The sequence below is a fragment of the Opisthorchis viverrini genome (genome assembly GCF_000715545.1).
Source record: "Opisthorchis viverrini unplaced genomic scaffold opera_v5_257, whole genome shotgun sequence".
Taxonomy (NCBI): Eukaryota; Metazoa; Platyhelminthes; class Trematoda; order Opisthorchiida; family Opisthorchiidae; genus Opisthorchis; species Opisthorchis viverrini.
This window is the reverse complement of record NW_008751913.1, coordinates 487,971-499,963: the sequence shown is the minus strand read 5'-3', so window position 1 is coordinate 499,963 and position 11,993 is coordinate 487,971. Positions and strand designations below refer to the sequence as shown.

At 44.5% G+C, this 11,993-nt stretch overlaps 1 protein-coding gene across 1 annotated transcript in view; it reads right to left on the bottom strand.

Moving 5' to 3' along the window:
* Positions 1 to 6,983, bottom strand: part of T265_14764 (hypothetical protein) — a gene marked incomplete at both ends in the record, with an annotated part of 16,112 nt that extends 9,129 nt beyond the window's left edge. Inside the window, 3 exons of the mRNA XM_009175117.1 lie at positions 5,813 to 5,904; positions 5,967 to 6,285; positions 6,779 to 6,983. Of these exons, the coding sequence (XP_009173381.1) occupies positions 5,813 to 5,904; positions 5,967 to 6,285; positions 6,779 to 6,978 (611 nt within the window). The remainder of the gene's footprint in view (positions 1 to 5,812; positions 5,905 to 5,966; positions 6,286 to 6,778) is intronic.
* Positions 6,984 to 11,993: the final 5,010 nt, after the last annotated feature.

Below are 11,993 nucleotides of genomic sequence, written 5' to 3'. Positions count from 1 at the left end.
TATGTAGCCCCGATCTTAACCTTTTCCACGTGATTTCTGCTACCACATAAATTTGTGATGTACTAGCCAAGATGAACAATCACAGAAAACAAGCTTTGTTCGCTACCTTCTTCGTTCTCATGACTACAACGGGTATATTCAGCCCCTTGAACAGAAGTGGTAGTTATATGGATACGATTGTGTTTTGGCTGGATTTAATTTAACGGCCTGAGGAAAGAATCCGAATGTGCACCACAGGCTGATTATGGTAAACGACTTACAGTAACGCTTTTTATCGTGTGATTTTCCATCCTAGTGTACTTCAAAATCCGATCAGAATAAACCAAAGTGTGTAATCCTTACAGACCGGCAATGTACATGCGCTAGTTGGATGGGTGGTAGTGTGAGAAAAACGTTTGCGGGGACACGTCGAATTGTTTGAAAGTTCCTCATGGTTCATCTGGACGAAACAAGTATCAAAAGCGTATCATGTGACCACCATGTGCATATTTGGTGGCAACTCAGTGCGCATAGTGGACAACTCAATGCTACAGATATTTCACCTTTCATTGTTGTTGCACAGGGTGAATCATAGTTTTGGGGCAAGTCTGAAAGTTGTCACATGACGGTCGGAAACGGCTATGCATCATCAAACACCTTATAACCGATCGGTGGCTCTTTTTTGGCGTTAAACCACCAAATCACTATAGTGTGTGGGATTGAGAAGAGAGCTAAGGAATTATGCAGCAAAAATGTTTGGTTTTGTGGAGTCTCTGCAACCAAGCAAAACTATTAACCAAGATGAGGAGTATTCAATAAGTGTTCACATTCGTGCTACCGCCCTGCTCCCCATTCTGATTCAGGCAGTTTTGCTGAGCAAGGGGAACTCCGAGGGTTTCGCGAACTCAGTGAGTTCACGTCCTAATCTCGATCTATTTGTTCCGATGACCATGTTTTCAAGTATATATACAGCACGTGCCACATAGAACTTGACGAGGAACACGCGCTGTCGAAAGTTAGGCGGCCGTGCAGGGATTGCCGTTCTTGGTATCCTATGGTTAACAGATGCATATAAAGGCGACTGATCTGAGATTCCGGAGTGCCACCCCAAGGTGAGTAGTTAGTGTCAATACACATACTTTCGATTTACCTCCGCCCTCGTGAATCTGACTGAGGTATAACAGTAAACTATTTCCTCCCATGTACCTCTTTCAGATAACCACCTATTGGTTATATGGAGGGTTCTCAAAAGGAGGGGACACCACGTTCAAAATAAGAAAATAATAACAAATAATAGCTAAATAATAAACAACGAAGAGTATGTATGAGTAAACAGGAAATCTGTCTCTGTCATTCAATAAAGTAATGGGCGGAATCCAGGGAAATAGACCTTAACAGGAACCATTTTTCCCATTTTGATAGTGATATCACATAATGGGAGACCTGTGGTAGTTTGCATAGTCGCAGATTCGTAGTCAAAAAGGGCACAACGTAGTTCTTAAAAAGCCTGGTTCATGAAAGTAAATTGGCGAAAACATAGGCAGTGTATATAGGACTGTCTCTATCAGTTTAACTTGAGAACTGCATATCAAGTGTTCAGATTTTCGAGATTTCATCATCCCAAAGCAAACCCATCCTTTTAGGGAGAAAACTCATTGTTACACAATTCCGCTGTTTGTGAGTCACTAGCGCCGGATTCTCCGGGCAATCTGTATGTTGGGACAAAGCTTATGTGGGAGTTGACTTTCTCCAGCAGAATTCCTGTAAACAGCAATGGACAGGTACAATGAAGCGAATCGGGAGAGGAACAAATAAAGTGGGTTCGCTTGTACCGAACTTGGCATGAAACGTCTTGACATCAAGCAAGAGGGGTCCATCGGATGGCCCAACCAAAAGCCCCAGAGCAATTTCGCAGCGTAGCGAACTGAAACTTCGGTGAACCACAAGCCGACAAGGCAACCTGTCGGACTACACATCTTCACCACGTTTCGGGGAAGGAATGCATTATGATAGTTTTGAAACCATGTCAATTGATCATTCGCTAGGTCACCACTAGCATTTTGACAGTTCATTATGGCGTCGATAAGCTTAATCTGCCTGGGGTATACAGCTCACGAACATGAGAGCTATTGCTGGAAGGTTTTGAAGCGTTCCAATCAGTCACTTTGGTCACATAAATGTCTTTAGGCCTTGTAAATATGCCGCGTGTATAAAGCGAAAACATTGAGCGAGAACACAATGAAGACTACCATTGCATACACAAACGTGTAGCCTTTTTTTATTTGTAGGAAAATTTTACAGATGGGCCAAAAACAGACTGGAACGCGGTTGCTGGGGCCAACATCCACGTCCTAATCACCACGAGCCCGCGTATTCCGCGGGAAATGGAAACTGATGTAGAAAATCACGGAAAATGAACTTTTGTCGAAGAAACGCGGATTGCTGAAGTTTCAGAGAACTTAGCCGAAACCGACCCGGGTATGCTTTACTTTTTCACGTATCTGTCTGACGCTTTAAGTTCCATTGATCAATGTGGACAAGTCAAACCCAATTTTTCATCTGCCTGAGTCAGGTCAAGCCAACACACCAGCTGGTAGTTGTCAAACACTAGTGAAAAATGCAATGCCGATATCTTCAGCTCTGCCTGTCAATGTGCAAACGAAGAAGTAGCCTATTCCACTAGTTCTTAACCCTAATGTGCATTGAATGTATCGTGAAACCAAACTTGTCCTTAACTTCATCTGTGATAAACTGGGCTTCAAAAAGAGTAAGAAACAAAAGCTGACGCGACAGGGTGAGTTTAAGATTCAATAAGCAGTTGGACTATTAAACAGGTACAGTGAGGGAGAACGTACAACTTCAAAGCGACTTATGCACACTGCGGTGGTTTTCCCATCAGACATGATCACAGCGGCCATAGCATTAAGATGAAAGGATATACAAGACAAAAACTTCAAGACATATCTTTCACATGGGGCGACAGGCGAGTGAAGAAAATGTTATGATTTGGCAGATATTCAGCGCGTTGCGTCAGTGTGTCGGAACTAAGTAGTCCAACTACGATCATTTCCCTTCCCCAGTGATCCAACCGACGTTAGCGACAGCTTCATACACGATTCATTTTGCTTGTTTCTGTTTACCCAGAGACATGAACCGAGTCGAAATCCAAAAGGGCTTAGCTATGATATTTGTCGAGATTTTCTGGTAATCCAAAAGATATGCTGAAATTGGGCAATTTTCTATCTAGGTACAGACGGGTGCAGCTAAATGGAAGAGACATTTACGCCAAGGAGGGAACACTTTGGGAATTCCAGAAGGCCAAAGTGTCAGAAAGAACCGAGGACAAAAGCACGGGCACGAACAGCATTGTCAGCTAGATGTGGAACAGAATTGTTCGGCCCCAATAGTAAAATTGCAAAAGCAATCAACATCACTCAATTCGCTGTAACAGATCATGCTATAGGGTAAAAAAATCCAAGCAAAGATAACGAGGTTAAGTAATTATCAGTAAGATAAATTGCACTAGATATTTCTATGACCGCATTCCGAGCGCATTCATTCTAGAAAACGCGAATATCCATAGTTGGAATTGTCACACAATGGAATGATTTTGGTGAAACCTCTCAGAGTCCCATTTAAGGAGAAAACATCGTTGTTTATAATGTGTAGTGCTTTTCCCTGCAGCTACTTTTTTATTCACTGTATGACTGCGCACAACGTAAAACATATGTAGATTTTTCGTCAAACTCAGATTAGCTGTTCTTCGTGAGATGCGGTGCTGGTGATTTCCAGCAAGGATGAAACAGACGTACAATGCCTGTCGGCCGTTGGGCATAGATAGCATCACTTGCAGGACAACAGATCGATGGGAGAAGCATTGCTTGTTTCTTGTCCTGGCTTTTGCGCTCACCGCTTAAAGCTCTTTTGGGCATCTAAATTTTACATCTAACTTATTTCGATAAGCACCAAGAGTGGATATGATCCGAGTCACCGAATATTTGACGTGTGAGTCAGCCGTTTGCTTTCAGAAGAATTCCTTTGTGGTTTTGTTGAACTCGAAACCACGGTGATCGGCTCCTAACTGAATGCGGACAACCAACCACACCTAGGCAGCACAGACTCCAAACGTTATAAGCCTCACCAAGCTATTTGGCATTCACTCTCAACTGTCCAAAAACTGATCAAATCACCATCAACTGTCACTTTAGAAGCTGCGTCCACAACTGCTGGTCGTACTGGAGCATTTATTTGGAACCAGACACTGCTGTTATGAATGGAAATGATGAGACTTTTCAATAAAAGTCCTTTGGTGTTGCACGTTAAGTGAAACTGGGTGCGAAACCTCATTACTGGTCATCTATCCAACACGTCCTGGAACGGGTCGGAACGAAAGTTTGTGGATGCATCATCCAGCCTGAGGGAACCCTGATCATGGACCTATGTCGACAAACACACCGTTGGATGGAAACGGCTATTCTATCATCGAAACTTCTAGCGACCGTGATACACCAGTCTGATCCATCTGCTATTTCGAGAAGTATTAGAGCCCGTTAGCCTTCCAACGTGAGCCTCCCGACAGAAACGAACTATTCAAGTGTAGTGGTGTCACTCTAATGGCACAGCTGACCGGTTCACTTAACGAACTCTGGAATAGTTTATGTCCCTGCTCCTTGGTTGTAGTTTACATCTTCGAAAAAGACAGGGGAACCGACCAACCGAACCACCGAGGAATGTCAATTCAACAGAAGTTTTAAGCTGTTCTCAGTCTATGTAGATTAACCTCCGCAAACTGATGTGCCACGAAGAACAAAGCAATTTGGTTTCGTTGGACAGATCTTTGTACTGCGACAAAGCTTGAAACATCACCGCATATCTCAGAGGCCGAGCATCACAGTCTCCTGGACATCAAGGCTGCATTCGACTGGGTGGATCAAGACGTCTTGGAGAATCGTGTTCCATAAAATTATGTGCCGAAATTTCGCAGTATCTTGATGGCACTGCTTGAGAACATACAATACCACGACTACCGGCATGAACAGTTTTCATAGCCTTTTCCAATAATTACTGGAGCACATCAAGGATGTCCGGTTTCTCCGACTTCCCCAAAAGGAAGCTGATTTAGATAGGTGTTGGTGGTACGGAGCTTCTAGCCAAGAATAGTATTCATCCAAGACTAGTAAGGAGAAGACATTAAACCAGTCCAGTCCATTCTGGACATACTATTGAAAGGAGCAAATTGATTCGGCACGTTTGTCATCATCCAAGTACAAAGTGCCCGTGCCTTTGATTAATTTTATCCAATGCGTTGAATATTTCAGCCTCTAGTTGACAAGCAGTTATATGTTCTGAATAAGATGAAAACAGCCGTACCGTGTCTAGTAGAAACCACCAAAAATTTTTGAAAACGGAAATTCCTTTTTAATGGATAAAGTGAATGAACAGCTAGCTTGGAGTCGGCTCTCTTCGAAGTTGGGTGTTTTGCTAATCCAACGCGTTCTACGAATCCGCAAAAAACGTGCAACTGTGGCGAGTGAAAGCTGATAGCTGAGGCATCACATTATCGATTTTGTTACATTAAACAAGCGAAAGTGTGCAATTGAGCACTTTTCTCAACTTGACCATATCCTGAAAAAAACTTTCTGCAGGACAGAGCTTCGAAGCAACTTTACAGAACCAGTCAGAAATAGAATGCTAGAAAGAGTGCGTGCTAGCTGGAAAACTTCATGGAATTCCCCGTCATTTTCATCATAAATCTGTGGTCCTAGCAACGAATAACATAGGGATAAGGCACTTGGAAAGTAGGTAGTAAGTGTCACAAAGATATTTGACTCACCATTTGGCACGTCGCAAATGAGCCCTGACATAAGAGGGGTCTAGAGCAATTGCTTGGTTACAGTCCTCCAGCGCCGTTTCATACTTTCCTAACTAATCAATAAAAGGGGAGGGAGATAAAAGTTCAACGTGAGTAGAACCAAGTGGAAACTAACATTATAACCGGCACAAGCCCTGTTGCAAAGCAACTTGGCATTCATCGCGTCATGCAGAGGATCGATGGTCAGTGCATCTGTATAGGCTTCATAAGCCTTGGAATAGCGCCGCTCGTGAATATATCTGTTTCCCTCATCTTTCAAGCGCAAAAGAGTTTTACACCGTTTGAAAGATTGTTGTGTTTCTGTATGGTCCGGGTGAAGACGCAACACGTGTTGAAAATGGCTTACAGCTTTGTCCAAGTGATCCAAATAGAAAAGACAAAGTCCTCGATAATACAAAACCTCAACAGAAGCCGGATGAGCTCTCAAAATTGCCCTAAAATGGAGCGATAAGCAAAAGCGAGTAAATCTTCCTACTCAACATGTCGTTTGGCCTCGGAAACACGCTTTAGTCGAATCAGCAAGTCCACCTTCTTCAAGTTGTAGTCCAACGACCCAGGAGCCATATCAATACACTTGTTTATCAGATGGAGGGCCTGTTTGAATTTTATAACAAACCGGAACAGAAACACACATAACGTAAGTCTGGGATAGCAAGCTGGTGCTCATAAGATTCGTATGTTTGTTGAAGCAAATCAAGCTGATGAGCCTGAGGACTAGTAATAACGTGGAAAACGTGATACCTGAGACGAAAACTCTGTGTTGGTGGGATCCAGTTCTCTGATGAGCGAACAAACTCTCCTAGCATCCGCAACTTTGCCAAGACATATACAGCATTTAACGTAGCGGATCAGAGCTTTGCAATATTGCGGATTCAAATCGACACTCCTTGAGAAAGCATATGAAGAGACGGACGGAGACGAACGTACTTGCTTGCGTCCTGAAATGCCTCTTGGTATCTGGTCAACATCAAGTAGGCTGCAGCCCTGTTACTGTACAAAAGTGCGTTGCTGCCATCAACGTTGATCGCCTTAGTGTACCATTCTACCGCTTCATCATAACATGCTTTCTGATAGGCAGAATTTCCATTGGTCTTGTATTCCTCCACTAAAATCTCCTGGTCAGTCATTGGGCCTGTGAAAAAGGTGGAACATTTTGAAAGTCGTTGAAATCACTATAACTCATTAAAAACAAGCCTAACCAAACTGACCGATTGTGCCATCTTTTGGGTTTCTTGCTACTAGGCAGTGCGCGTGAAATCCGAGGAAAGAACCAGTCCGGGGAATGGCAAAGTAAGGGGCCAACCCAAACGACAGACCTGTCGTTCAACCCTTTAGTTTCTCGAACAACCAAGCAACTGGCACATAGCACATTGAAAAAGCTATTTGTAAGACGTCTGTATATTGCCAATGAACCCTATTTCGTGGGATTAACCAGCCAGAAAAAAATAACTCGGACATGCTCTCAGCTGATTTACGATTACCGCCCCCAAAAATTTGCCTTATTTAAGTGGCTATGCCTGGTTTTCTGGCGGTTGCCTGATGAGGAGTCTTCAAGATAAATGCTTTCAGCAGTGGCAAGGCCAAGAAACACTGTTTTAGGACCAGGTTGAAGTGCCATCAGAGTCAGAACTCTGTGCAGTTAAGCGTTGCAGGGTAACTCGAGAGATCTAATCGACGAGCCTACCTCAAAGCTCAATCATTAAAAACAGACTTAACATGAACAATGCCCCAAACTCTGACAATAACCCCAACCCTAACTGCGATCCCGCGAGTTTTCCTTGAGGTAACCTTCCATCCACTGGAAGTAAAAAATGCAAACATGAACTACGAAACTCCATATAAATATCGAGGTAACCTTCCACTGGAAGTAAAAAATGCTAACATGAACTACGAAACTCCATATAAATATACTAAGAGAGAAGTGGGTCCTTTGTATAGCCCGTTAATCATAAAACCCAGTTGTTTGGAGTAACGGCCCTAGTAAGGTGCATTGATGTAACTATCCACTACGATTGAGTCTAACTGATGCACCAGCAAGATTCGGAATGATTTTCAATATAAAACACAAACACAGAGCGATCAGTTAGTTTCCATAAAGAAAACAGCGATGGCAACCACATGACCACCGTAGATTATCTGGAACCCCGAAAAATGTGGTCGGAGAAACGCCTGGTATAGTGTGCGGAAACGAGACTTATAGGAAGAGTACGATCACCGCAAGGAGTAACAGAACGCGAACAACTCTCTCAAGGAATTTGAACCAAATATTTGAGTTAGACCATCCGTCAGTGCCAAATACCATCTAAGGTTTTTGCTCCCATAAACCGGACCAGTGAGTTTGCATCATCTGTAAACACAGACCCCGTTGTAATAGATGACATAGGGGAACCAACAGAACGTTGCAAACTTACACATCAACATAGACAGCAACCATGTGTAGCACTGCACGAAAATAAAATGACAGAAAGAAATCACGACGCAGAGCCTAAATGCACTGAACAGTGGTTTGATCTTGCACCTGGAAAACCCTGATCCGAATGGTCTTCGACTCACCGACTTGTGGGGATGTTATCCAGAAATATTGATAGCTATTTCAGCGGCGAACTATTGTTTGGAGATAGGTACTGTTTGACTGCCCTGAGAATCACTTTTTACACGGGAGTAAGCATGGTTCAGACAAGTGCGAGTCAGTTAACCTTAATTCAGCAATCAGAAAGGTGATGAAGGGAACAGCCGAAACGACACTAAGCGTACATACATGCAAACACCATTTCTTCCAAAGTCGTCCATATCCTAGAAAAATCCTTTCGAGCAGGTCAGGACATCTAATGAAGGAACAGATAAACAAGGCAATCCTCTTAATGTCGGCAAACCGATGGATAATGTTGAGTATCTCTGGAACTACAAGTGGACTATGGCTGATAATACCAGCGTTAGGTTAAGTCATTGAGCTGAAGTGTCTCTACTTGATTAGATAGATGTTGACCGTCGGCTCTGTGTAGTTTGTTCGGAAACATCAGCGGGAGGACCTCGAGAAAGTGAGCTATATCGCCCTCCGTTTACTGTGTCTGCCGAGGCATCGAGAGAAGTTAACTCAGAATCTGTGAGGGACCGTTGCTATGATACTCCAGGTGTTCTTTTACAATAGACTCAAACATCGTCGTGGTTGCTGGTGTCATCATTTACCGGTGGTGAGAGTGGACCACTGACTGTAATAGCTGCTGGATTGCGGCATCAGCTTGTCCGCTACTTCTTTCCATTGAAAAAAAGCAAAACACGCACGCCTCACTCGGCCACTGAGTCGTCCACAGGCCCGGAAATCAAACGAAACTATCATAATCGGCTCCCTTTTCCTTCAACGCCAGTCAGGTGGTCCAATATCGAACGATAACAGACATTGGAGACAGATATTCGAAGCCAGAACTTCGACCTGTGGTGAACATAGCCAGCCTCATCCACACATTGAAACTCTGGAGGGGGCCCGGCGAGAGGTTCTTTTTGATGGAGACCACAACTCAACCCGACGCCAGGTGGAACTGGGTGTCTGTACAGACCGGGGAACTCGGAGGATTCAGGAGGCAAAGAACTTAGAGAATATGAAAAATGACCAAAATGTTCGCAAGTTGTTCCCTTTGATCCGTTCGATTGGTTCTTGGTCAACTGGTTCTCTTGTCAACGAAATTACCGAGGACTAAAGCGACTATGTAATATCCAACAAAGGAGAACGTTTGGAGCGTTTGGCACAATACTTCGAACAATAGTTCAGCTAGCTACCTGCTACCTTCAATCCGGACTGTCCGCCCATAACAGAAACAGTGACTGTGGATATGGAACCCCTTTCAGGCTCAGGAGTGTTCTAGTGCATGTATCTACCTGAGGGAAAGACCCGTAGTGATCGCAAGGCTGCCAGTCTGACTCTCACTGCAACTAGGTTTCTGGAGCGAAGGACTTTTCGTGCTACGGCTCTACGCAAATTCTTGACTCGTGAGTATCAAGGGGTATTTTTACCGGGTAGAAGCTGACAGGGGTGAGATGGCTCAGTGGTTATAGCGGAAGGTCCGTGGTTCGAACCCGGCCTCTGCCTCTCGACTTCTCCTGTTCCATTCGGCAAGGTTTTCGTTATCAGCTATTCAAACACAAGGGTTTTGAGGATCTTCAAGTGTTCTCACCATCTCTTTACTCATAAAATAAAATGGGAATATACGGCAGTGATGCATTAGTGGGACAAGATGGCTCAGTAGTTAGGGCGCGAATTTATTGACCGGAAGGTCCGTGGTTCGAACCCGACCGCTGCCTCTTGACTCCCCCTGCCTTGGCTTGGGCAAACTGGCAGTATCCCAGCCTTCGTGCTCCCATCAGATGGCACGGCAGCCAGGCACAGAAAAAGTGTTGCAGCTGATTTTTTAGAGGCTTCGTCGACATCACACTCTGTGAAGTGTTGGAGTGACGGCACATGTACAGACGACCCACGATCCTGGTGTTCATTAGTGGTAAGGGTGCGTTGGATTCTGCGGTCGGTCAGTGTTCTCAATCACATCTGTTTAAAAGGAGATGACTGTGAACTTTGTGAACATAATCTGGTGTATGGTGAGCTATCCAAAAGCCTCCATAGAGGAAGACGACCCACCTGGTGTTCATTAGTGGTAAGGGTGCGTTGGATTCTGCGGTGGGTCAGTGTTCTCAATCACATGTTTAAAAGGAGATGACTGTGAACTTTGTGAACATAATCTGGTGTATGGTGAGCTATCCAAAAGCCTCCATAGAGGAAACTTTTTCCGAGGGAAATGTCTAATGTTGTTTAACTTTGTAAATGATGAAATAATGAGGCAAAAGCTCGAAGTTCTTCAAGCCACCGGTGTTCAAACCGCTTCTGCAGAGAACCTTGTGGATCTGCAGTCATCACCAACATCACTGACAGCAACACCAGGGGAGAACACTGGTACTTTGCTGCCGTGCAACCATGTTAATTCACTTCAATAAAGTGTTATAGTGGAAAGTAATGGGGTGTTGGGGAGGACCGAGGCTAGCCTACAGCGAATATCAGATATGCCTCCACCTCCAGCACCCATTCAGCATAGAAACTGACAGAATGAACGCCAATGACATCAGCCAAACGCCACATAGTTCAGCGTCTCTAGTCAGATAGGGACACGTGAACCCCATCCCGAAGGGCGAACAGCACAAACAGCACCCAAACTTTCTGCAACACTTTTTGTTCCCTCCAAACCCGTCAAATTCCGTCCAACTCTAGGTTTCAGCTACTCCAAATTAGGCACGAAAAAAAAAAGTCGCCTTGACGTAAGTCGACATGCGTGATACATGAGTGAAGTATCCTTCGCTTCCCCAAAGGCTGTATTTTTATCACCTCATTCCAAATTCGTTGGTTCCAAGTGATTCCAGTCCTAGTTCTGAGGAATCGGTCGTCGAAAACCAGAAGACAACTCGGGACGAAGTTGAACAAGGACTGGATATCCTTGTCGGACACCATATTGTATGGAAGCCATTAGAGAGCTGATCAAGCTTTTTTCAAAAAGTTGACTACAGGGGATATAGAAGATGAGCTGGCATTTCGTAAGATGCGGAACCGCTACAAATCAGAAATCCGCCAATGGAACATAGGAAAACAAGCCACCATCCTGGACCTCGCTCGAAAAAACAAAAACGTATTGTTCAAATACATGGGACATCACCGCAGAGACAAGCCATCCGCGTTCCCCTGGAGGGACAGAAATGGATAACCGACGAGTGACCCCAACAGTGGTATCCGAGCTTTACGGAGAGCACTATGTGTGACTATACTCAGCCCCAGCGTCCTCGTCACACCCACTCTTGTCAAGGCGGAACTACGAACAGCCTCTAACCGACGTGGTCTTCACGGTGGAGGACATTCGTCAACTCTTGCACAAGATCAACCCATTCTGCGCGTTGGAGCCTGCAAGAATCCTACAGGAAACGTCGTCCACACTGACAAATAATTTAAACCTGGTGTTTCATCGGTCGATTGACGAAGGCCGCCATCCCTCAGTTTGGAAGGAAGTGATTGTCACGCCAATCTACAAAACTGGTGATCGACTATCGCCTGCTAGCTACAGGCCTATAAGCCTCACTAGCGCGCCGTGCAAGGTGATGGAACGCAATCTGA